The 26,546-nt window shown below is 56.7% G+C and overlaps 1 protein-coding gene across 4 annotated transcripts in view; it reads left to right on the top strand.

Annotated features, from left to right (window-relative positions):
- Positions 1-26,546, top strand: part of ITPK1 (inositol-tetrakisphosphate 1-kinase) — a 162,595-nt gene that overhangs the window by 83,570 nt on the left and 52,479 nt on the right. For 3 of the 4 annotated variants that reach the window (XM_030883509.2, XM_060295211.1, XM_060295213.2), the window contains exon 4: positions 9,431-9,556. The exons of the other annotated variant lie outside the window; for it this stretch is intronic. In XM_030883509.2, coding sequence (XP_030739369.1) covers positions 9,431-9,556 — 126 coding nt within the window. The remainder of the gene's footprint in view (positions 1-9,430; positions 9,557-26,546) is intronic. 4 annotated transcript variants of the gene reach the window in all.

Here is a 26,546-nt window from a genome sequence, read left to right as displayed (position 1 = left end):
TTTGTGTCTGATTCGCGAAGCAGTAGCGGTTTCTCTTTTATTTAAATCTTAAAGAGCAGAAGCAAGGCTTGCTGTGATCGCGTTCTTGATGTTTTGAGAGTTTGTCAAATGAGACACGTCTCACCCTATGTGCTTTTGCACATCCTGCAGTCACGTTCTGCTCCCTGCAGACACTCACCCCCGTGGCCCGCGGAGTGCCGTTCTCTCACACCTCCATCACCTTGTTGGCCGCGCGTGTCGTTCGGGTGGAGGATGCAGCATGCGTTGGGTACCAACTTCAAGTCTACCACCTGGGAGGGAAGTTGGCGTCCAGGTCAGTCAGTGCTTGATCTGAAATCCTCGGTAGGAAGTGCAGGGAGAAAGGTGAGAGCCAGTGCAGGGCTGGGGTCGGGGGGGCTCTGGAAGAGGGATGGTGGCATTTGAACTGAGCTGGCTGAGAGCTCAGATGGAGAGCCTCACCCCGTCTCAGCCCAGGCTTTTAGCTTTGGGATGGTCACATGAGGTGAACGGAAGCCTCTCTGTGGGGACTGTTGTCCCTTTGCCTCTTTTCCTCATCCACCCTCTTGGGTTCTTGAGGGTCAGTGTCTGGTGACTCTCCGATCCTGCATTATACTTGGTTGTAGACAGGCACCGAGGCAGGGGCCCTCAAGACGCTCATGGTCTGCTTGGGAGGGCAAGACTCAAGCCCAGGAAGCCATGCGGGTGACCGAGGGGTGGCTCCTCCTTTGCTCTTTTGTGCTGTGGTTGGAGCCCGGCCTTTCCAGCCCCCGGAAGTTCGTGGCCTGCTAGCTTGGCTGAGAACTCAGCTACTGTGAGGCCTTGGGCCTCTTGAGCTCCCTGTGGAGGCCAGGCCTCCTCTCTGCGGGGTGCACGACCTAGTGCTGGAACTGGGGTGTCCACATCACCCTGCTTGTCCCCTGGGCATGTATCCTTGTTTGCTCTGTGGCCCCAAGGCACCCTCGACTTTCTCACCCTGCCAGGCTCGGGTGTCTGCAGCCTGTGCCTGGGGCCACTTGGACTTCTGCAGAAGACTTCGACTGGGGGTTCCAGTGGGCCCTGTGGAACCCCCCTCCCTGAGCACCGTGTAGGCATACTAAGCTAGGGGGCCTTGGGGGTCCTGGCCCCTGGGAGCCGGGACAACGTGCTGAAAACAGAATGAGGGCGATGGCTGTGGGGAAAGGAGCAGGTAAAAGACTGGGGTCAGAAATCCCTTGGGCCTGCCCCCCGCTGGCAGTGCCCTTGGGCAAGTTACCTTGTTCTTCTGTCTTCATTTTCTCAGTGCACAGTGGGGATAACATTTACTTGGAGGGGTGGCTGTATAAGTGCTCAATGAACATTGTGTGAATGGATGGGTAGGCTGATGGGTGGATGGTCTGAGTCTCTAGCCTCAGGGAAGCATTTCAGCACATGTTAGCTGGTCTCTGGCACAGCCGGGCACTGTGCCAGGCTATGCAGGGGTCACAGGGAGGAGCAGGACACAGTCCTGGACCTCAGCGAGGGCACACAGGCCAAGGAGAGCTCTTCTTCTGAAACTCACCAGTGGTGTAAGCGTCATGCCTGGGGCCCAGAAAAGTCCGATCTGAACCCCAAGGGCAGTTACTGGTTGGTCTCGGAGGAAGCGGGTCCAGCAGGCACTGTGCCTGATGAGGGTCTGGAGGGCCCGAGAGCAGAGAAGCCTCCAGGAAGGGAGAGCTGACCCTGCTCCTTGGCACCGTGCCTGCGGAGGGCCTGCTGAGGGCTCAGCCCGGCACTAAGGCTTTGCCAACACTGTCTTAAATGCTGGAGGCAATGACTTCCCTGGCTGTTTGAGATAAAGTTGGCATGCAGATGCCCAGAACTTTGGAGCTGCACGCAAGGGACCTTCATCATTAGGCCGTTGAAGGAGTTGGCCCTTCCTCTTCTGGGGGAGAAGGGTTATCCACGTGTCTGCCTTAACCAGATCGTTGTTTGTTATGCTAGTAATTGGAGACCAGTTGCTGAGAGATTGGGGCATTGGGTCAGGGAGTGTTGGGGCAGAGGCTGCCGGGGTGACCAGCCTGCAGGTCTTGGTGGCTAGTCCCACGTGACCCCCAGCTCCTGAGGTCTCTGAGGGCCACTTTGAGCTCCTTTGGGAGGGAGAGTCGCTCTTGCTGGGAAGGGCCTTCGGGCTGCTGTCCCCTGTCATCTTTTGGAACCAACCCCGCCAAGAAACACGGGACTGGGGCTGCATCCTCCGAGGCCAGGCACCCTTTTGCAGTCTGTCCCTGAGGCACCAGACCTGACTTTTCTCTCAGGAGAGCCCTACTTCTGCCCGGCAAGGCCTTTCCATGTTGCATGTGGCAGTTCTGTCCCCGCTCCTCAGACCTGTGGAGAGTCCAGGGGAATAAATCAGACTCCTGCCCACTTGCCGTTGATCAGGGCCATTGAGTCTGGACCTTGGCTGGGTCAAAAACTTCATCTAGTGACTTGCATTGGAAGTCACAGCTGAAAACACGCCATCCGCAGGGGTGAATTGAGGGGCAGAAAAGGGATGGAAGGAAAGCCCCAGGTGCACGGGGCACCCTTTGGCTTAGTGGCTAATTGTCTGGCTTTGGCAGGAGAGAGACCAGGTTCCCATGCAGCTGTAATGGGATGACCTTGGGCAGGCTACTTAACCTGTGACCCAGTGTCCTCATCTGCACCTCCCGCGGTCAGTGCTTATTAGCTCGTCTGCGGCCCAAAGTCAGGACTCTGTGTTACTTATCATCATTAACAATGATGGTCCATTTTAATGTGGCAGCGTGAACACGTTGAGGAGTCTGATATGAGCTAGGACAAGTGACCTAGCTTTGCAGAATCCAAATTCTCGTCTGCACCTGAGCTCTTGTTAACAGTACGTGCGGGAAATTTCCACTGGTCATTAGTAATGTGAAGACCAAGAATAAGGAAATGGAATAGCTGATCTTTTTGAGTGCACAACTGAATAGGAAAAGCATACCTCCTGCAGTTCTCCTTTACTGTCACCATTTTACACACTCACCACGTCTGATAGCAGGTGTCGGGGGGCTTTTCCCACACCACGCAATCCTGCGACACCAGCTGGGTGTCCCACGGTTTAGCTCAGTTTCGACCCTGACCACCTGGAGATGAGTGTCAGATGCCACAGGGTAAGGACTCAGTCCCACTAGATGAATCCTTGCAGACTTACCAGATGCTGATTGCGAGTTTAGCTTGTTACCTGTGCTCCTGACCCCTCACAGGTTCCCATGACCCCCTCCTCTAGTTTGATTAATTTGCTGGAGTGGCTTCCGGAGCTCAGGAAAACAGTGGACTTACTATTTACCAGATTATTACAGAGGGTTATGGGAAAGGATACAGTTGAACATCCAGGTGGAAGAGGTGCGTCAGGGAAGGTGCGTGGGAAGAGGCTTCCGTGCCCTCTGAGCAACCCAGTCTCCCAGCGCCTCCATGAGCTCACCAGCCAGGACGCTCCCTGAACCCTGTACCTGCGGAATTTTCTATGAAAGCTTCATCACAAAGCCATGATTTGTCGCGATTTCATTTTCCAGCCGCCCCCGCCAAAGGATAGGGAGTGGGGCTGAAAGCTGCAGTCGTGGCTTGATCTCATCATGCCTCGATCTTTCTGGTGACCCGCCCCATCCAGCCCTCCAAGTGTTGCCCCATCAGAATAAAAGACACTCCTGTCATCCAGGAAAACCCCATTTGAGGACAGGCCTGTGTGGCCACCCCCCTCGGAACCTGAGTTTTCAGGCCAGAAGCCTTGTTGTCCTGGCACCAGTGCATGGCTCCTGCACACTTGCTCTGGGTTGGGCTCCGTCCTAAGTAATTTACACACGTTAACTCGTTCAGTTCTCACAACAGCCTGAGTGGGGACCCATGAGAACGACACAGAGCTTCAATAATGTGCCAGGCCTCGTAGCTTCACAGCCACTCCTAACAAGACCCGGCTGCCGAGCACGGTTGTGAAATGGTAACCACACCTGCCTGATGTCCTCACTGGCCTCACTTGCGGCCTTTGCAGTTGAGAGGTCAGTTGCAGCCTGTCTGGGTGTTCAGAGAAGTGTAGACTTTTTTTAGCAGCCCAGGCCTCTGGGTAGAACACCTTGCATGTTGCATCCAGAGAGGATGAATGGCCCCCAGCGGGAGCAGGTGTGGGAGCCAGTTTTCCCGAGTCCCCAGCCTCGCCGATGAACCTGCTTCTTTTGTATCTAGCTGGTTATTGATCATGTCAGGGAAGCACGTGTGGGAGTTTGGGAGCGAAGGGAGAGCTGGAAGTACAGCCCAGAGAACCCTCCAGAGAGCTGAAACCCTGCCTTTGATCTCATCTCGGCACCCCACGCCCTTCCCCCATCCACACTCTCCCCTCTGGGGACTGTATCAGGGCAGACTAACTACCAAAGCCGCAACCCCAAATTCTTAGCGGCTTAATGCACTGAAGATTTATTAGTTGTTCATACCACAGCCCAATTCAGGTCCCCTAGGCATTGGAGTCTTCTGCTGGGTCCTCGGCTTCCAGCCTGCAGATCAGGCATGAGAGAGGGGCGGTTATGGGCCACCCCTCACCCTACCCACCCCCGCACCTTGCCCAAGGTGCCATTCAGGGGCCAGTGCTGTAGGAAAAGCTCTTTCGGCTGAAGTGGTAGCTTAGGGCACCTGAGGCATTTGGAATTGATAGATACAGGAGAGGATTTAATGCAGGTGAGTCCTGCATCTTTGCAGCTGCCCCCTCTACCTGGATTACACCTTCCTTCTGCTGCCCATCCCTGGAGGTCCCATTCTTCCTTCTCCCCTCCATGGCTTGATCTGGACACCTCCTCCTCTGGGAGGCTGTTTCAACCCTCTTAGCAGAAAAGAGTCACCCTGCTCTACGGAAGGTCCCTCCTCCCTGGTCTGCGTTGTTCACTCTGTTCTTTAAAGCTGCCAGCGCATTCAGCAAACGTTTACCGAGCTCTTGCCTGGAGCCCCAGTTCTAGGTCCTGGGGATGCCAAGCCCCAGCCCTGGTCTTTGGGGATCTCACAGTCTTGTGGAGGAGACAGAGGGTTAAAGAAATGCCTTTATACTTGGGAGTTACAGTGCAATCCTGGAGGGATGTGCAAGAGGGTCCTGGGGACACGGGTGAGACGAGGGAGCCATTAATTCTTCCTGTTTGGGGAGGGGTGAGTTCAGAAGTCTGGAAAAGGATTGAACTTCTGAGCTGGGACTTGGACGATGAGTAAGAGCTCACATGTGGACAGGGGGATGCGGGCTGGGGGACATCCCAGGCAGAGGGCTCGCTCTGGCAGAGGAGCAGAGCACCGCCCTGTGCAAGGTCTGGGGCAGCCGGGGCTGCATCCAAAGTGAACAGGTGCTCCTACGGCCGCCTGAGGCCCTGAGTTGAGGGGGCAGGGGTCGTCGTTTGTGCCTGGTGCACAGGTGGGGTCCAGAAAATACTTGTCGAATTAACAAGTGACCAAGCAGAAGCAGGAACTTGTCTGGAGGGCTCATGTGCCACATCTCTAAACGGAATGTTCTCATCCAGCCCTGGGAAGTGTAGTTACGACATCCTCATTTTATGAATAGGGAAACCGAGGCACAGAGCAGTTAAGTGACCTGCTCCAGCCCAGAAGCCTCTGAGCCTGGAGGGGTTTCCAGGCATCTGCTGTGCCCATTATCCCATCCTGTCTTCCTCGACCAGGTGGTGGGGAAGGCGGGGGTAGGCGGAGCCCAGCTCACCTTGGGTCCGGGCCTGGGCATGATGGGGTTGCTTGTTTTGGAGGTCAGAGGTGACTGTTAGGCCACCGGGGTCCGCGGGCCTTTGTCCCATCTCCTCCCAGCCCTCCCCCCACCTTAGTCTGCCTCACTGCCTTCTTCGCTGAGGAAACAGGGGGCCCTTGTTCCCTCCGAGTTCTGAGTGCTCACAGAGCAGCATCCAGCGTTGGCCTCACAGGAGGGCGTGAATTGGAAACGTGGCGCCTGCAGACCCCCTCTGGCCACGGCAGGCGGCCCTTTCATCGGGACGCCTTGTGACTGGCTGAGAGGGACCCTTTCTGAGGAAGAGAACAGGTCCCTGGGACAGTTCCCTTTTCTGCGAACGGAGTGGGGTCAGAAAAACAAAATGGCACAACTGAAGTGAGTTCACTTCCACCCGAGCCCCCATCCCCACTGCATCTGGGAAACGAAGCCTCTGAGGTGCCTCCCCTGCCCCAGGGTTCCCTCCTGTGCAGCGTCCTCCATCTGAGGGTCCCTCGGCTCTGACACCCCCCCTCCTGAGGGTCCTCTCTGCTGCGGTCCCCCTCCTCTGCAGGGTCCCCTCCTCTGTGGCGCTGCCTCTCCCTCCTGAGGGTCCCTCCTCTGCAGGGTCCTGGGTTCTCTCCCACGTGCGCCCAGAGCCTGCTGAGTACCACTCCTGAGGATGCAGCCCCAGAGGGCCTTCTCCCCCTTCCCAGCCAGTGGAGAGAGACTGCCGGCTCCTTGGGGTAGACCCCCTCAGGATGACCAAGGCTTGTCTGGTCCATTGAGGAAAGGCAGTGCTGGAGGGCCATTTATTTATTTTATTTTATTTATTTAATTAATTAATTAATTTATTTATTTATTTATTTATTTTTGCGGTGCGCGGGCCTCTCACTGTTGTGGCCTCTCCCGTTGCGGAGCACAGGCTCCGGACGCACAGGCTCAGTAGCACATGGCTCACGGGCCCAGCCGCTCCACAGCATGTGGGGTCTTCCCGGACCGGGGCACGAACCCACGTCCCCTGCATCGGCAGGCGGACTCTCAACCACTGCTCCACCGGGGAAGCCCTAGAGGGCCTTTTAGAGCCACTGACAGCACTGCTTGTGCCCCAGCAAGGATGCTGCAGCGATGCTGAGGGAGACCATCCAGGCCTGACGTGTGTCCTGATTGCTGTTCTCGTGAAAGGGTTTCACTGGCACAAAAATGCTTGGAAAATACACAAAGGAAGGTGGCCGGCTTCCAAAACTCAACTGTTTACCTTCAGTGGGGCGGCCGGGAACGTGGGGAGCTTATTTTCCAAACAGCCCACGGTTGTCAGGTCTACAGGCCTTGGGTGATGCCAGGCGAGCGTGAGCTGAGGGCATTTCCTGCCCACCTCCTTCCCCAAGCGCACTGGGGCCCCAGGTTCCTCTCAGGGGCCGACTCTGTCCCCTCTTGCTGCATGGGAAATGTTCTCTCTGGGATGGGGTTTCTGAGGCCCGGGGCGCCCTGCCCAGCATCACCATGTGACCCAGTTCTCGTCCATCCGTGCCTGTCTTGGTCTGAAAATATTGGCTTCTTGTTTTGGTGCCTGTCACAGCGGAGCCGCGGTTACAGCACAAATGGGCTTGTGTCTGTGGCATCTCTGAGAATGAGCTATCCTTTGCCCGTGTTCCCACTTCCCACCGGCGGCTCTGCCTTCCTTCCAATTCTGCTTTATTCTGGGAAGTGGAGTTGGATGGGAATGTAATAATGAATCCGCGGACAGAACCGGAAAGGTCCTTGGAGTTTCCTGTTTTTTATCCAAGGGGAAACTGAGGCCCAGGGATGCCGCTAGGCTTTTGCACGGGCCCCAGGACACCTAGCAGCTTGGCTGCGGGCTGAGCCCATTGGTGTCACTGTGTGTCCAGGCCCCAGCCGGGCCACCTCCCACCCGTGAGACCTTGCCCGGTCATTTTTCCTCCTGGGCTCTAGGTGTCCTGGTCTGTGAAGGGGGACCATCACCCCCAGCTCCTGGCTGTGCTGTGAGGACAAATGCCGTTTCCCTTCCCCGTCCAGGAGTCCCAGAAGATGGGCAGCTTCTCAGCTGGTCTCATTTTTGCTGTTTTGTACACAGGCTAGTCACCACGGGGAAGGATCGGTGTCCTTCGGTATTTTCTTTCGGTGAAGTCCATGGGATTTTTTTTTTTTTTTTTTCAAATAGGTAAAATCCCTTAACATCTTTCCTGGCAGACAATAAAAAAGAGGAGTTAAGGATATCAGCAGAAAAGAGCTGGCACATTCCGAACCCTTAACGGAAAAAGAGTTTAAATGAGGGAGGATGGCAAGGTGTGGGCAGGGTCAAAGGAGCCAGCGGGAAGTGGTGAGGCACCCCGAGAATGGCGGGCTGTCACCACCCCAGGCCTCAGGGGACTAGGGGAAGGGAGAGCTTAGAGACAGTGGTGGTCGTGGGAGAGGGGCTGCCCTGCGCAGTGGGGACGGTGGGAGCAAACACCCAGGCTCCTCTCCCCTCTTCTGCTGGTGTCTCCAAATGGCCGGACTCGGCCAGCAGCCAGAGGACAAGGCAGCTGGGTGGTCGTGGCTGTAGAGGACAGCGTCCCGTGGCACAGGGCAGGCATGGGGCGTGGGACAGGCCCGGCGGCAGTTCTGCCTCTGCCCTCTCACCGTGAGGTCCCAGGCAGGTCTCAGGAGTCTGTGTCTGTGGAATTCCTTCTCACTGTGTGGTTTGAAAATGAAAAGAAACGAACGGACATACGTTTTTAGCACAGTGTCTGCCTAGAGCTGTCACCGTGATTTCTTTATGAACGACTTTGAAACAAACAGCCGGGAATCCCGGAGGGAGGGAGGCCCCCCTGGGGGTGGGGCTGAGGGCAGGGATGGCGCTGGTGGCCGTCTCCGGCCTCTGCTGAGGCCACCCAGGGCGTCAGCCAGGTGCCGGGCTGGCGCCGTCCCCTCCAAGGGAGCGGGCCACGCAGCTGGTGGCGGCCGCGTGCCGGGCGGCAGACATCTGGCCAGTCAGGAAGCTCGGTGTCAGGCGGCCCCGGCTGTTGGCAGGTGCTCCTGTCTTGGGGGTCAGGTGATGCCGACTGTCTGTCAGCCAGCAGCTCTGGCTCCCCCCGGGGCCCGATCTTCCTAACCCCACGCTCTTGAAAAAATAAACACGCCCCCCCAGTGGAGCCGTGCCTCAGGGACCCCAGGCAGCCCGCTGCCCCCTCACTTTGTCATCATAGGCCCTGATCTCAGTGTGAAGTACGAGCTTCTGGTCTCTCAAAGCAGCAGCTCTTAGATTCGCGCAGATCACAGCTTTGTGGAGACTGTGTGTAGTTTTGTGGAGAGAGCGTCCGCTTGCATCTCAGTTCAGGTCTGGCCGTGTGACTTCAGTCGTTGGACTTGACCTCCCTGAACCCTGGTGTCCCCACCTGAAAAACCTGGGTGGTAGGGCAGCTGCAGTGTGGCCAGTAAATGCTTTCACAGCGACTCTCCCTCGATCCACAGAAACTTCGTCACCCTGATTCCACGTGTGTATTTTCTGTGTCCCGGGCTGCTTGGGGCTCGGGGACAGAAGTGTAAACACAGGGCCTGCCCCGGAAGGGCTCCAGGTCCTCAGCGAGTTCATCCCATTCGTCCCGTCCTGTCCCACGAGTGCCAGCCCTCCTCCTGCCCCCTCTCCGTGCCGCGGGGACGTGCAGAGGAGACGGGATAGATGGGGCAGCGGGCTCAGGAGCTGAAGTTGTTCTTTTTCTCTGTGTCTCCCGCTTGTAGCTGAACCTTAGCCGGCCAGTCGAGGAGCAGGGCCCCCTGGACGTCATAATCCACAAGCTGACCGATGTCATCCTCGAAGCCGACCAGAACGACAGCCAGTCCCTGGAGCTGGTGCACAGGTTCCAGGTGCGTGGAGGGTGAGGCGGAGGCCGGGAGTGGTTCTGTGCATTTACAGAGCCGTGGAGCCGCCTTGCCGTGTACTGTGTACACACGGCTCTGCCACCGCCAAGAAGACATGGGCTTGTGGTCGGGCACTTCCCTGCCGGGGCCTCCGTCCCGTCGGGGGCGAGACGGGATTGAACCAGGGCACGGTTGGCACCCGCTCTGCCCTCTACGCTGAGAGACCTGATTTACCCATCTGAGCACTGCAGAGTGCGCACGTGCCTGTGCGTCCTCAGCGACACACAGCCACAGCCACAGGCGTTGAGTTGGCACAGGGGCGGAACCCTCTTGCCACCCCTGGAGAAAGGCACCCCCAAGGGCCTTTGAACTGGAGCGGCTGCCCTTGGCCCCTGAGTCCTGCCGTGGTGGAGAGCCCCTCTCCGAGCTCACGGCTTTGACCCTGAGTGCCCATCTCTGAGCTGGGACCAAGTCTTCTTGGCTTTTCCCTTCTCCCTTCCCCGTTTCCCCAGCAGCCTGGGTCCTGACCCCACGGTAACCCGCCCGCCACCTTGGGGGGGCTGCCATTGCCGCCGCTGACTTGCCCTGTGTTTTCTGTGTTGTGGACAAGAGCGTGATTCATTCCTCAGGAAAGCGGCTCGGGGGTCATGAAAAACAAGGTCATGTTATCAGTGAAAATGCAGCTGAGAGAGAGAGGGCCTCCCTGCGGGAGGGATGCTCGAGCCAGCGCTTTGCAGTGTGTGATAACCGGAGGGTTGACGTCCTGTCTTTCTTTATCAGGACAAAGGGGACTCTCATCGCCACATAGCAGCCCTCCTGCTGACAGCATTTTCTTCCCCCATGTGTCCAGGGTCGGTGGCCTCAGCCTCCCTCACTTCCCTGTGGCTCTCGCCCCCTTCTTGACGGACTCTGGCAGATTCCCGCTTCCCATGAGCCCTGGTGGCCCGTTTGTGGCCCTGCTGGTGTCCTGTCCCACTCCCCCACGCAAGTGGGGAGGTGCGCTGTCCACACGTGGTGCCCTCAGGGCCTTTGCCTGGCCAGCAACCTGAAGTCTCTTCCGCTTCCGTGGGGCTGGGAGGCCGTGGGGAAAGGCGTGTTTGGGCTCCTCTGTGAGCTCACCAAGCCTCAGTTTTCTTAGTTGTAAAATGGTGTTAGTACCAGGAAAACCTCATACCGTGTCGGGAAGAGTAAACAACACGATGCGTATGAAGTGCTTCACCCGGTGCTCAGGCCCCAGCCAGTTGGTGGTCGATAGCAGTGTGATCACATGACCCCCTCGAGCCTCAGTTTCCTCTTCTGTAAAATGGGGTTGCTGCTAGGTCCTACTTCTTAAGGTGGGCAGGTGGCTATGAGAAGTAAATGTCTTTGAGTATGTAGAAGTGTCTAATGTTTGCTGAGTTCTTACAGCTGCTCCCACCACTACTGCCTGTGTCATTACTTTCTTAGATAAAGGACTGGGAGTTAGGGAACAACCAACCCTGGGGGGCCTCCCATCCCCTGCTCCCCGCAAGCACACCCACAGCCCACGGCGCAGGGCAGGTGGTGGCTGAGCACTGAAGGGGAACTTGGTCCCCTGTGTTCCTTTTCTTGTGCAGAGAAGGTTGGAGAGCATGTCAGGCGGCATGTGGGGACGTGCAGCTTCAAGGGTTTCAGCCACCGGCTGCGTTTCCCAGGGAGGTCTCGGCTGGGTCCCAGGAGTCTGTCCCACCCGGGGCACACACAGCAGCCGGCCCTCAGATGCCTGAGGTGACCTCAGGATAACCTTCCAGCCTCAGTATCTCCGGGATAAATTTTCACTGCCATCTGTGCTTGAGCATGAAGTGGATATCTGCTAAGGCCGGGACGTTTCCTCTTTTGCGAAGAGCACGCTCCTTTGGGGAGAAGGGTGACAGGCTGCACTTTGCACAGGCCCCGAGAAGAGAGGAGAGGGGCAGGGGCCGGTGGAGAGAGGGACTGAGAGGTGCCAGGTGAGGCCTGCTCAGCAGCACGCAGGCCATCCTCCCGCCACGGGGCCCCGGGCTGTCGGCGCTGACCGACAGGGTCTTCCCACCCTGCGCGAGATACGAGATTCAAGTTCAGAGCCAGGCCATAGACTGACACTTGACCTTGACCGTGCCGTTGTTTTCAGATTCCTGTTTTAATATTTATTCTCGGGACATGAACAGGGAGGCACGGGCTTAGGTGCGGGGAGGGGCCCAGGGTCAGGAGAGGCAGAGGGACGTTCAGATTTCAGAGACTGCGAAGCAGTTCCCCGGGCTTGGGTTTGCAAAGCTGGCCTTTCTGCATTTTGTTGTAAGCAAACGGAGAAAGGTGGTTTGCCCCAGAAGGGGCTCAGCTCGAAGGGCCTTCACCAAAGGCGATACTCGGGTCCCTGGGGAAGTGGCTTGGGGCTGTGTGGGTCAAGATAGATGAGTTTCTGAGATGTTTCTGACAGCCCTAGAGCATTCCGCCCATGGGATGCTTCCATTAAACCTCCAGGACCCAGGGATGGACAGGAGTTCTCAGAGCTGAGAGGTTATGCTTTTTTTCTGGCTGCCCTTGTGGACAGGTTGGGGGTTGTGTGTCTGGAGCTTATGCAGATCACTAAAGCTGGTTGCCATAGAAATCAACTCCCAAGCTGCCACCTCCCCCCGCCCCCCCACCGAAAGGAATACTGGCCTCGAGAGGGCTTGGCGTGGAGAATGATCCGGATGATTCAGTTGTTTTTCTGCGCCAAGGTTCTTGTGGAGCCGACGGCTTGGTGCCGCCGAGGCTCTGCCCGAGATTCAGTTTTCAGGGAACAGACCTGGACAGAGGCCCCCTGGGGTGGTGGGAGGGCTTCCTGGCCTCTAGAGCTGCTTCTTCCGGGGAGCGACCAGAACCTCCTCACTGTGGCATCCAGGGCCAGCTGTCAGGTGTGGCCCGGGGGCCGAGGGGGGTGGCCCTCCTGCTGCTGCCCCAGAATCGTTCGAAGTGTTACGGTGACTGTATTCCATGAGTCAGGTGGCGCTGTCTGGGTGGGTCTTCCTGGGGTTTCCCTGAATGAGCTCGGAAGGAGGAGGTTTGAGTCTAAACTGTCGCCTCTCCTCCCCATCTTCGTTAGCTGGAAGGATGTTAAGTGTCCCCCAGATGGTCCCTGGACCCCCTGTGTGACCACAGGGACAGCTTCCTCTGAAGTGGCGCAGTGCTTGCTGAGCTCCGTCCACAGGAGCCCCCAGCCCGGAGGGGAGGCCTCGGGAAACCAGGAACTGCACTCGCAGACCCCAGGGTGATGCAGTAGGAGACGCGCAGACCTGATCGCCGCTCATCCTGACTAAAAACTCTTTCACACCTTTTCATTACGATGATAGTGAAGACTGTAGCCTCTGACGTGGCCCGTGAGGCCTGCGGTCTGGCCGCGGCCTCCCTCCCCCCCTCCCCAGCCTCATCTTGTCCCACCCGCCCCTTCCTTGCCTTGCTGGCCCTCCTGCAGCAGCTGCTCAAGCTCTGAGCTCTTTTCCACCTCAGTGCCTTTGCACAGGACGTTCCCTTAATTGGAATTCGTCCCCACCCCCAGCTCTCAGCTCAGGTGTCCCTTCCTCAGGGATGTCTCTCTGATTACCTGACTTAGGACACATTCCCTGTCCCAGGCCCTTAAAACTTTGCACCTTTCCTTCCCTCTGTTTGGAAGTTTGTCATTCTCTACTGGTTGCTTCTGCCAGTCTCTCCATTTGGGGATTATAGCTCCGCAGGAGCGGAGATCACGTCTGCTTCAAGCTCCCCGGGTATCCCCTTTGCCGCACACAGTGCCTGGTACGTAGGAGACATGTCTACGTGTCTGTGAAGTGGAAGAGCGTCGTGGGTGCGGGGCTGGTGCAGGGCGCCCGTGCGGGTCAGGGGTGGGAGAAAGTGGCTCCAGTGGGTAGCTGGGCGGGGGCGGGGAGGGCTCACGAGGCAGACAGCACCGCCTTTTGGGTGCATGTGGACCTCCCTTCGGATGTGGGGACCTGCAGGACCATAAGAGTGGAGAGAGTGCTTTTCACACCAGGCTGTGGGGCTTGGACTTTATCCTGAAGGCTCAGGGTGGGAGCGATAAGATCAGATTTAACTGGAACGAGAGACCCTGCTTAGGAGGGGGAATTACCAGTGCAGGATGAACTCCGAGCAGTGGGGACACTGTGGTCATTGGAACCTGGCAGTTTTCTGAGATGGAGAGGGACTCATGCCATTGGAGGCTCAGCAGTGGCCCCTCCTCACTCCAGGGCCCCTGTGGTCCTGAGCGTTCCTTGCTCAGCCGTGAGAGGCCAGCCTCTGAGCGGTCCGGCCCGGCCCTCTTGGGCCGGTGCAGGACGATGCTCCGCCCCCCTCACCTCTCGGGTCCCGTCAGCTGTTTGGTTGTATGAAGTGGATCTGGGAGGGTGCTCTTCCCTCGCCGCGGGGATGTCGGCAGAGAACGCACACTTTGCACGTTGGGTCTTCGTCATCATTACCTGAAAGGAAGTAGCATTTCAGTAGCCCAGCTCCCTACCCCCTACCCCTTATCCTTTTAAAAAACAAGTTTATTGAGATGCACATACCATACAATTCACTCTTTCAAAGTGTACCATCCAGTGGTTTTTAATGTATCCACAGATGTGTACAACCATTACTACAGTCAGTTTTAGAACATTTTCATCACCTCAAAAAGAAACGGTGTACCCTTTAACTGTCACCCCGTGCCCACCCCAGCCGTAGACAACCACCACTTTCTGTCTCTATAGATTTCCCCGTTCTGGACTTTAATATGCATGGAATCGTATAATACACCATCTTTCGGAATTCCCTGGTGGTCTAGTGGTTAGGACTCCACGCTTGCACTGCCGAGGGCACGGGTTCAATCCTTGGTTGGGGAACTAAGATCCCACAGGCCACGTGTAGAGGCCCCCCCCAAAAAAAAGACAATACCATCTTTTGTGACTGGTTTCTTTCCCACAGCATAATGTTTTTAAGGTTCATCCATGTTGTACCGTGGATCTGTGCTTCTTTCCTTTTCACGGCTGAATAATATTCCAGCGTATGGCTAGACCACACTGTGTCTGTCCAGTCATCAGCTGGTGGACATTCGGTGGTTTCTGTCTTTTGCCTGTTATGAAGAACGCTGTTGGAAACATTCATGCACATGTTTTTTTTTTTTTTTTTTTTTGCGGTACACGGGCCTCTTACTGTTGTGGCCTCTCCCGTTGCGGAGCGCAGGCTCCGGACGCGCAGGCTCAGCGGCCATGGCTCACGGGCCTAGCTGCTCCGCGGCATGTGGTATCTTCCCAGACCGGGGCACGTACCCGTGTCCCCTGCATCAGCAGGCGGACTCTCAACCACTGCGCCACCAGGGAAGCCCTCATGCGCATGTTTTTATGCGTACGTGTGTTTTCATTTCTCTGGGGTATACACCCAGGAGTGGAATTGCTGGGGCCGGTGGTCGGTTGAGGAACCGCCAGACCATTTTCCCTGGTGGCTGTACCATTTTAGGTCCCCACCGCATATAAAGGTTCCAGTCTCTCTACATCCTTGCCAACATGTATCTGACTTTGATTTTAGCCATCCTAGTGGGCGTGCACTGGTATCTTGTAGTTTTGAATTGGTTTAAAATTTCCCTGGCAGCCAGTGATGTCAGGCATTTTTCTGCGTGTCTGTCGAACACTTGTATATCTTCCTTGGAGCCCTCCTTATACTCGGTGTGCAAATGTCTAGAGCCCTCAGATTTGCCTTTTTCCTCCTCCAGACTGTTGGGCGCCCACAGCAGGGTGGTTAGGAGCGCTGATAACTGGAGCCCTTGCCTGGCCTCAGAGCTGGCCTCCCCACTGCTTGCTGGCTGGCCTTTGGCATGTGCTCAGTTCCCTCATCTATAAAAAGTGGACAGCCATCGTCCACACCTCGCAGGACTGTGGGGGGACTGAGTATGTTAACACGTGTCCAGCCCTCAGAGCACTGGTGATCCTCGAGGCGTGAGTTGAGAATCTGCTGGGGCCCGGCCCCGGGGCAGGAAGCGGGCCCGCAGGTGGCCCACTGCTCCCTGGCGGTGTAGCTGCAGGCTCCAGTGTCCTCCTGAGATGCTGGAGGACGTCGGAGGGGGTGACTGTCAAGACCCCTCCCTCTCCATTCTGTGGGGACTGGCTCGGCCGCGCCGCAGTAACAAGCAGCTCCTGGGACCCAGCACAGGCCTCCTTCTGCCCTGTACCGCACACCCTCCGAGGGCTGGCTGAGCTCTGCTGCACGTCTGGGACCCGGATGACGGGCAGCTGCTGACGGGTCCTGGTGGTCGAGGGAAGAGACCTCAGTGAAGCTCGTCCTGGCTCTTAGCTTCTGCCCCAAAGTGACACAAGCTGGGGACTCCTAACATTTCAGTGGCCACACGGGTCCTCCAGGCAGGGATCGGGGAAGTAGGAGCCGCCTGCAGGCCGGGGAGCCGAACATGGTGAACAGCAATACACAGGGCCCTTTTCTTCTAAAAAATAAAAAGGACGCTTCAACAAGTTAACATGCACGATGCCCTCGGCCCCGAGTGCGTGCAAGCGTTCACCACTCTTACTGTTAGCGCCTGGCGTGTGAGAACACGTGTAAAACACTCTGCCCAGCTGGAGCACTTAGTGACCACTCAGTTGTGTCAGCTTGTTCTCATACCATGACGATAGTCCAGCAGCCGTATCTGTGACTGTCGGTTGCAGCCAACTTGAGAGTGCTTAGAGAAGTCAGTGAGACAGTGATTATGAAAGTGTCCCCAAGTGAGAGTTGTGCTCTGTGACAGGGGGGTGGAAATATGGACTGTCCTTAGAGGCAGGGCCGGGTGGCCTTCAGGGGGACTTTGGATACTGTGCCTGGCTCCACCGCTCACCAGCTCACCCACCTGGGCCTCGGTTTCCCCGCCTGCCACGCCAGGAACACACCAGGATGCCAGCAGAAGACGGTGGCATTGAGAGCAATGGTACCCAACCCCAAAGGCCATTGCCGTGAACAGCGGTGATCACCTCCAAGACCACAGCTCCGTTTTACTCCGAGACCCCTCTGGCTCCGAAATGATTTCCCAGCTGTGTTGACTCAAACCCTGTCGACCTCAGATGTTTACTGAGCAGCTGTCAGCATGGGGCTCTGTACTGTGTGCTGCAGGCGCAGAGGGCAAGGAGAAGAAACAACAGTTTTTGTTGTTGGAGGCTTTCTAATCTGATTAAGAAGATGACGTCTAAACCTATCAAAAGTTAAGTGAGTTTCTGTCTGTCTTGGGGGCAGTGCCTGGTGGCATGTGGGCCTTCTGGACGGGGGTCAGAGCCCTGAGCACCAGGGAATGATTCAGGCCGTCACCATGGAGCCACGGGAAAGGCCACCGTTTCCCGAGCACATCCCAAGTGGCCCTCTCTGTCTTGGGCACTCCACATCATCTGTCTCATTTGATACTTCTATATCAATCCATGGGAAAAATGGAATCACTTCCCCATTTTTTTAGATGACAAAACTGAGGCCCAAGGAAGTTAAATCACTTGCCTACAGCCAATCAGTAAGAAGGCGGCTTGTGCCCTGTTCAGATATGCTTCAGAGGGGCTTTGGCCGGCAGTGGACGGACCCTGGAGGGTTGAGAGCCAGTGATTCCCGGTCCCTGTCTAGCATTGCTCTGACATCGGTGGTGCCACACGATGATAAAATGTTGGCCGGCAGAGGCGAGGGGAGGCAGAGCCGGGCAGATCTGGTGGCCCTGGCCTGAGGACAGATCCTGTCCTGGGAGGCTGTGAGGTCAGCCTCCCCATGACTGCTGCCCTGGGTCACGAGGCCCCTCCTCCTGTGGCGGAAGTGGCCGCACAGTCCACCCATTGTGCGTCCAGGCCAGGCCAGCGGGCAGTGGCTGAATCTCTCATTCTGCCCCAGGGAGCTTGGGGCCATTTAGGGCCATTGAGTGTCTGCAGGGCCTTTCCCTGTGGCGGGGGAGGCCAGCCCCCCAGGAAGACGCACAGCTCTATGACCCTGCCTGTTACCTGCCCAGAGCAGAGATGGACTTTGTACAGCACTGGGTGGGGCGGTGGGAGGAACGGCCACGCGAAAGCCTGAGCTCACCCGGCGCACTGGCCGTGGTCCCTCTGTGTGTGTGCGTGGACAGTCACCATTTCACAGCTCAGGGTTGGAGGTCTTCTGGGTTTTAGCAATACTCATGTTTGCTACTAATACATTTTCCCAAAGTCATAGGGAAAACCTGTGTATACACATTTCAGGGTTCCTGAGTTCGGCCCTGTGGACGTGTTGGGCTCCTCGAGTACCAGTATCTGGGTTTTGGAGATTGGGATCTCCCACCAAGAGGTCTGTAGTCCCGTGGGTTCTTTATTTCAGGAACGTCTACGGCAGGAAGGTGTCTTCCACTCTCCTCCTGGCCTCTTTGGGGCCATGACTTCCTGACTTGCTTCTGTGCCACCCATGTGGTCTGTGTGCCCACGATAAAGGCCCATGTGGTTTCTTTTGACTTTGTGTAATAAATCACAAAGTCTCTCACCAGCCGAGAGTAAAGCTGCTCTGGTGGGCCACGGGCTGGGCCTCCGCTGACCTCCGTCCTCTGGAGACGGACAGAGTGAGCCACGAGGACCTTCTGTGAGCCCCTCCCACACTGGCTGGGGTCCATGCCCCCTGCCTCAGGCCTCACACACTCCCTGGCTTCTAGCCCCTGACCTGGCCAGTATCTCGCAGTCTCTCCATTGATCCATGAGATCATTTGTCAAATAACCACTGTGTCATTCATTCCACAAGTCTTAATTGAGCACTTGCTGTGTGCCAGGAATCCTAAAAGACATCGCAGATACAAAAAATAAGACATGTCAGGTGGATGCAGCCCTTTCCCCACGGAGTGTGTGTGTGTGAGGGTGTGGGTGGGTGGGTGTGAGTGAGGGTATGTGTGGGTGTGAGTGTGTGGGTGTGAGTGAGGGTGTGTGTGAGTGTGTGGGTGTGTGTGTTGCTATAGGGGAGGCAGGGTTGATGCTAAGAAGACACAAGTAAATGGAGGAAAAGCACCATAGTCTCCATTTATGGTAAGTTCTAGGAAGAAGAAAAATCAAGACCTGTGGTAACAGGGAGGGTGTTATCACCTCTCTGAGGAGGTGACACTTGAGCCAGGCCTAAAAGGCCTAGTGAGCAGGGGGCGGGAGTGAAGCAGGCGAGGGGGCTACGTCTGCCAGGCCCCTTGGCGAGACGGGCGCAGAGGCCTGTGGACCTGGAATGGGCTGGTGCAGCTGAGCACAGCAGCGGCGGGAGAATGTGCGGACCGAGGGTGCGCTGGCTGCCACTTCGAAGAGGGCTGAGGGTGAGTGTGCAGCAGGAAGCGAGACAGTTGTCGCAGCACTAGGGGTCATTGCCAGGGTCACGGCCGGCAGCAGTAGCTGTCTCTGTTCTCTGTTCTGCTGCAGCCAGAGGCTGGGAAGGCGGGGTGGCCTCGTGCAGGGGTGAGGCGCCCAGGCCTCCCCCGGCCCAAGTGGCCCCGCGTCCCAGAGTTCAGCGGCACACTGCGAACTCTGCTGTGGCTCCAGACGGCTCCTCTCTCCCCGCCAGCGGCGCTGGGGTGCCCCAAGTCCTGGCTGTAGCCTTGCTCACCCAGCAGGGCAGGAGCGGGCGCCTGCGCTTGCTCTGGGCACTGGGAGTCTGACTCCGGCTGGAGGGCTGTGGCCCCGGCTGGGCGGGCAGAGCCGGCCTGTGGCCGGGGTCCTGGGAAGCAGCCTGCAGGCAGGGGCCACTCCCCAGGCTCACCTGGACAGGTGTGTGGAGAAGGCGCGCATGGTTAAGACCGGTGCTTAAGGAGTGAGGGGCTGCTGCTGAGCCGGGGCGGAACCGAGCTGCTGGGACCAGGCAGCCCCTGTCCACTTCTCACTTCGCTCAGCCGTTGGCTGTGACACCTGGTCACATAACCACTGGGACCCCCTCCGGTCCCGACAGTGACCCCTGAGTGGAAAGGCCAGCCTGTCCTGGTTTAGTGTCAGGTGGTGAGGAGATGCCTTCTCCTGGCTGGCACCCAGCCCCGCAGATCCCTCCCCGCTCCTGGAGGTGTGTGGCCGAGGTCTCTGTTTGCCTGAGGACCTGAGCAGTGCCGTGGCAGTGTGACAGGGCATGTGACATTTGTCAGGTGCTCAGCCTGGCCAGGCACCTTGCCAGCCTCCCGCTGACGGGAGGTGGAGAACACGTAAGTTTGGTGCTGAGGTCTGGGGACAGAAAGGGAGGTATTGTTCTCGTCGGGGGCCTGGAAGCGGGGGAGAAGGTGTTTGTTGTCTCAGATGGTAAAGTGTTCCGTTTCCTCCCCGCCCCCTCTTCCTCAGCGTTCGGGGTTACACTTTGATGGGATTGCTTTTCTTCATGGACTTATTGTGAGCTCTGTCAACCACAGTGTGTCGTCCCCACGGGGACCCCGGTTTTCTCTCCTAGATGGCTGAGCGAGACGCGTGTCACCGCAGACCGTCTGGGAAGATGACTCGGGCGGATGGACAGTCGTGGGTGGCATCCGGCCTGGAGATGGGATGGGGGTGCCTGTGACCCGGGCACACTGGGGCGGGTGTGCAAGTCACACACCCAGGATGCTGGGGCCCAGCCCCGCCTCCACAGGTGCTCTGCTTCCCTCCCCCCACCCCCCATCTGGAAGGGGTTTCCCTCTGCTCCGTCAGTGGCGCAGATCGCATCCAGTTCATTCTAGAGCCTGGCGCCTGGGTGCTCCAACCTCTTCTTGTCTCTTCTGAACCCCTGGTTCTGTGACTTTTGTTCACCCGCAGGGACAGTGGGGCGTTACTGCTGGCGTTCTGCTCCCAGGAAGCTCCCCAAACGCTCCAGTGTTTCTCCCACCTTCTGCCCCCGGGACAGTGAGTTTAACCAGCCTATTCATGCACTGTGGTTCTGGTGGATTCCGTAGGCATGGCCTTGCCCATGTCCCCTCCGTCTGGCTCTCTGCCGTCTGACGTAGGTAACACATGCACATGCAGCAAATTCAAGGAGCCTTTTCCCACCCCTGCTGCCCGTCCAGCGCATCCCCGTGTTGGGGGCAGCCATGGTTGCAGCAGCCTAGAGCCTTTTTAGGTGAGTTCCGTGTACATGAGCAAAGACGGTCTTCCCGTCCTCACACAAAGCCATTATTCTGTGTGATCTTTCTTGGAAATGATTTCATATCAGTCCTTCCTTCATGCTGCCTTATTCTTTTTAATGGCTGCATAGTATTCTGTTAAATGGCCTTAAATCCTTTTCTTAACCATTTCTCTACTGATAGACACTTAGGATCATGTTTCTGATCATGTTTCAGAAACATGCTGCAGCAATTAAGTATCTTTGTACCTATATCTTTGTGTGCACGTGTATGGAATTATGTGGGATAAATACCTAGAAATAGAAATGCTGAATTTATGTAGTCTTAATTTTGGCTGTTGCCCAATTTCTCTCCATAGAAGTTGGGCCAATAACACTCCCTCCAAGCAAGTGCTGGCCCACGTCCCACCACTTTGGGAGGTGTTTCTAATCGGTTGAATTTGGCCAAGTTGCAGAGAATCGGAGAGTGCCGGGACCCTAGCAATCACCTCCTCATCCTGTTGTTTTTTTCCGTGGGGCACTCAGGGCCCTGGGAGGGGCAGTGTCTGGGCCACCTTGCTCCTGTCTGGTGCTCGTGCACACCCTACCTTTCTCCTCTGTACTCCCTGTGCTGCAAGGGCCTGACCTCCCGGGCCTGAGCTCGTGGGTTTAAATAACGGGTCTGAAAAGCAAAATAGGCCGAGGGGCAAATTGCATCGTCCTTTTCCTTTCAGCAGCTCTGCCGGATCAGAGACAGCATCGTGCCAAAGGTCGGGCGGCATCTCTGTCCTTCCTGAACTGCGAAGCCCGGCGCACGTGCCCCCAAGGCCGGCACTGCGCCTGACGCGCTGCCCAGGCCTCGTCCCTTCCAAGCTTGGCCCCTTAGCCTTGCACACCTCTAGACGGGTCACCGCCAAACTCAGAGCTGGTTCGTCCCTCCCCGCCTCAGGACCCTGTTGCTTTAGGATCAAGTCCAAGCCCCTTGGCTGGTCTGTCTCCAGCTGCCTCTCCCGCCTGTCTTCACCTACGTCCACCTAGCCACGCGGGCCCCTCCCCCCATGCCTCTGTCTTTGGAATGTCTTTTCACGCGTCCCACGCCTGTGACCCTTTGTGGCTCAAGGTCATTGGCTTCCAGAAACCCTCTCTCCCCTCCTCTTCCCCGCTCTCCCACCCGCTCCCCCATGTGGCAACCCTGCCCTACTCTGTTATCACCAGTCACCCCCGCATCTCTGTCCACTTACGAGCCCCCAGTGAGGGTGGGTGGGATGTGGCCGCTCTGAGGCTGAAGAGGTGACCCCCTCCCTCCCAAACACACAGACACACCCATCACGGGCTCTCACCCTCCCTGGTCTCATGCTGTCTGGGAGGCCTCAGGCTGGGGGCACAGACACCTGAGATCTCTCTGGAATACAAACGAGGGTTGATTAAGACCAAGGCATCTGCTGGGTGGGGAAGCCCCCGCTCTCGCTGGGAGCCATTTGAGGAGAGTTAGAGAAGCGGCAGTAGGTGAGGACAAGCCGTCTAACTTGCCAGGCTGAGTCTGTGAGGGCTGGAGAGTCATCTGGTGACTGCAAAGGACAGTCTCAGGGTGCGTATGGGCTTGGTTGGGCTAGTGAGTGGGTGTCTGTCCCCGACATGGAGCCATTATCTGTCACGCGTGCGCCCGTCCTGCTGGCCTTCTTCCCTCTGCTGTGTCCTACCCCCCTGCCAGAGTTGTCCTGTGCAGTCACAGTGCTGTGCACCTGCATGAGGGCAGCAGGCCCTGGGCTCCCATGTAGCAGTCTGGCTCCATCAGGCCCAAAGAGCTTTCTTTCTTTGTTTATCATGTCACAGAATCAAAGAATCCTAGAACCTAAAAGTCAGAAAGGATGTTAAAAATACATTATTCTGACTCTCTTGTTTATAGACGAGAAAACTGAGATACAAATAACTTGTGACCTTCAGAAGTACATGTAAAGCTAATGGTGATTCCAGGACTTGAACCCAGATTTCTAGACTCTGCCTTTGCCTTAACTTTCACAGTGCCTCAGGGTCCTGGTGCTGGGGTCCGGACTACCCTGGTGCTGCAGCTGGCCTGAAAGGGCTGGTCTGCCAGTGATGGGAAGGCAGAAGCCTTGGCTGGCTGGCTGTCAGGGACAGTTACACAGGTTGCACACTGAACAGCTCAGTAGGCTGCAGACGGCTCCCTGTGTGGCTGGACTCAGCGGTCCTGCCCCTAGTATGTACTGGATGGTGCCACAACCTGCTCTTGGCTCCTGGGAGCCTGCTCTCAAGGTTTAGCGGCAGGAATCTCCAGGCGCAGCCCTATGCCAGAGCCGGCTGCCTCTTTAGACCCTCAGCCTATGATTCTTGAACAGCCACGGGTGGCAGGGTTTAGCTAGGGCTGTGGCTGCCTGGCGCACTGTTACATCAAGGCTCTCGGGCCTAGTGTGGGTTCCTCAGGACTGTCCACGGTGTGTGGTTTTCTGTGAGCTCTAATGAACAGGCAGGTATTCTGAGTGGTGCCAGGAAGGCTTTGACTCAGAGACATTGGGTCCTGGCCTCAGTTGATTACAGGCTTCGGTGGTCTGCCCAGAAGATTTGTTAGTTGTCCACCCGGAAAACTCTGCTCAGCCCGGCTCATGACCTCATCCTCACCTGCGGCTGCCCTCCCAGCGACCGGTCTCGCTCTCGGCAGAAGCATATACTGTGCCTCTGAAGGTGGGATCGCTGGCGACACTGCTGCAGTGTTAATCCTCCCTCCACGGGGCCCATTCCTTCACCCAGCAGTGTCCACAGTGGCCCTTCTGTGCGTCGGGCACGCGTCCTTCCCTTGACGCCACGCGGATCCTCCTCCCAGAGGCCGCTGTAGACTCCGGCGTCCGGCCATGCCATTTGTGTGCTCTCCTGAGAAGTGTCTGTCTTCAGTTGTGTTAGTTTGTCTTGATCCCAGATCGGGGACAGATGCAGACTGGCCCAGTGTGGTGGTCCCTGGGGGCCTTTGAGTGAAGAGTGAAGCGGGATGCAGACCCTGGGGTGATGGGAGAAGCAGATGGGCCTGCAGCCTTTCCTTTTTTTTTGCTTTTCCTTGTGCTGCCACCAGGCGCAGTGTGCCTGGCCTCACGGGCTGAACCATCAGGCTAAAGGCCTCTAGGCTAAAGACTTGGCCTGGCAGAACATGAGAAAGGCTTACTTTTTTCCCTTTTAACATAAGTTTTAAAAGAAGGTTTTTAGATCTGAGAAAATGTAAATTTTTTTCAAGTCACAAAATTATTTAGTGGCACCAAGATTCTAAGCTTCTAAGGCTTCTGATTCCCAGTATAGTTTTCATTCCACTAAACCTCCATGACTTGGTGCTTAAGGAAAGGTTCAGCATCACCACATGGTAACTGTGTGCCCACGTAAAAGTACCCAGTCTTTTTTGTTTTATGTAAATAAATAGCTAATGGAAAATTAAAAAAAAAATTTTTTTTTAAAGAATGAACCTGAGTGATCCTGGCTAGAGCTAGAATTGAGATGCTTTTCTTTTTACCCAGGTTTGCTATGCCTGTTTCACTGACTACAAACTAGAGGGCTCTGGAGCCAGATGGTGTGGGCTCAGGTCCCATCCTGGCTACCTCCTAGCTGGGGGAGCCTGGGCAACGTACTGAGGTTCTCTGAGCCTGAGTTTCTCTGTCTATCAAATGGGGCTGCTAATAGGACTTACTATATAGGGTTGTTGTGAGGAATATAGTGTCAGTTGCTGCAGGTGTAGGACATCGTCCTGCACTTGGTGAGCGTTTAGGAAAAGTTAGCTGCTATCATTATTACTGTTGTAATTATCAATAATAGTAACACATCCTAGCATCTTGCCAGGACCTCCATCATGGTGTCAAGACTTGAGGAACTAGAAGCTTCCCGGCTTTCACCTCCCACTTGGTGTGGAAGGAGCTCGTTAAAAGGCCAGCCTTTGTGCCATCAGCTGAACGCTCTGGGTGCCGGTCATGCTCTCAGGAAGAGCCAGAAGGAGTGAGATTATGCTGAGTAAGCCCCAGGTCACCCCCTTTCCTGTGAAAGCCCCCACGAGTCATTTTTAACAGCTACAGGAAGTCATTTGAGTTCTTCCTCAGCACGCGCCTGGTGGCTGAGTGTTAACTGAAACACCCTGATTCGTGGGCTTCTGGGAACCTTCTTGGAGAGTTCTGTGCGTGGTGTGTGGGGTTCATCTTGAGTGCCCATGCTTCTCTACTTCTAGAACCAAGTGATAATCAGGATTCTGAAGTCCCATTGGGGTATTTAGCACAAAAGGTGGTTGTAATTCCCAAGTGATCGCCGCCGTGATCGGTGGTGGTGGCTCCCAGGGCCGTGGAGGTGGTCATGGTGGAATTGGGCCCCGTTTTCCACTTTATTTATTTATTTTTTGGTGGTACGCGGGCTTCTCACTGCTGTGGACTCTCCCGTTGCGGAGCACAGGCTCCAGACGCGCAGACTCAGCGGCCATGGCTCACGGGCCCAGCCACTCCGCGGCATGTGGGATCTTCCCGGACCTGGGCACGAACCCGCGTCCCCTGCATCGGCAGGCGGACTCTCAACCACTGCGCCACCAGGGAAAGGCCCCGTTTTCTACTTTTGATCCACTCCACATGGGAGGCTGGAGTCCCGGACCGGGTAAGCACAAGGCAGGCCACACTGCAGAGCAGGGACTGCAACCCAGGGCCTTGCTGTTTAGTCCAGTGCTTGCTTTCTCTCCGTGCCCACCTTTTTTTTTTTTTTTTTTTTTTTAAATTGAAGTATAATATATACAGAGAAAAGTGTGCATATTGTGAATAGCTTGATGAATTTTTGCTACACACAGATACACCGTGTACCGAGCACCCGATGAAGCAGTAGAGCAGTGCCGCTCCCCTGAGCCCGGCCCAGCCCAGCCCTGCCTGGCTCTGCCCTGCCCTTTTCCTCTCCTTCCTCAGCCTTGGGCAGTGGGCTCCCTTCCTACTAGTGCAGAGCTCCTGTCCTGCCCCGTGACATTCTCTTCCCGGGGTGGGGAACAGGGCCACTGGAGGGAAGGAAGCCAGTTACCAAACCAAGAGATGGACCTTCTCCAATAAACTGGGCGCCGTCAATTCCCTATTCCATGAATGGCTTCCAACCTGGTCCCCACCCCCCGCCACTGGTCCTGGCCAGCAGGATTTTGGTGAAATTCTCCCTCCAGGCTGCAGGTTAACGCGCAGAATGCTTGGCAGGGAGCTGGTGCTGAGCTCACCCAGCCCTGCACGTGCCCCTTGTTAGCATTCGCCGTGCTGTTCCCTGCCCTGCCTCCGCCGGAGACTGACAGCACCCCAAGAACAGGGCATCAGGCTCGCTCCCGCTCTGGGGCTTGCATAAGCGCCTGCTGGATGTGAACCCACGAAGCCATCTTTCAAACAACCGGCCACCCAGAGACCCAGTAGGAGACTCTGCTCGTTCGTGGGAGGTCCAGGCAGCTCCCAGCCTCTCCATCCTCCTCCCACCGCTGGCCCCAGGCTTCGGTCCTCTGTTTCCTATTCTAGACCTGCCCTACTGAGTTGTGGACAGATGAGGACTGAAGCTTACAGAGGCCCCACATAGCAAGTGGGGAAAGCAGGAATTTACGCGGGTCTGGTGGCCTCCAACTCCTTCCTACACGTGAGACCTCTTCCCAGCAATGGCCTTCACTTGGCAGAAGAGGAAGCTGAGACCCAGAGAGGAGATGGGGCTCCCAGCACTCTGTGTGGTGGCCCTTCCTCCATCCTAGCTCGCCTTCCTCCAGAGGCGTAGATTTCCAGAGCCGTCCATCAAACCTGAATTCCCAGTCCTGCCGTCAGGGTTAGAGGCTAGGCGCTGCCCGGCTGGGCTCTCAGGGGCACACGTCCCAGCAGGCAGCCTTCCAGCTGCTGGGTCCCGAGCGTGATGAGGTGAGGCCGTGCCCGGGCACTCCCTCACTCCAGAGCACCAGGTCCAAGGCAGGTGGCATCCTGGACCCACATAAGCGCCTGCTGTTAATGCTGGCCGGTTTACCTATTTT

Source organism: Globicephala melas, chromosome 2 (assembly GCF_963455315.2).
Source record: "Globicephala melas chromosome 2, mGloMel1.2, whole genome shotgun sequence".
Taxonomy (NCBI): domain Eukaryota; kingdom Metazoa; phylum Chordata; class Mammalia; order Artiodactyla; family Delphinidae; genus Globicephala; species Globicephala melas.
Note: the sequence above shows the minus strand (reverse complement) of the source record. Positions and strands in the feature narration are given on the sequence as shown.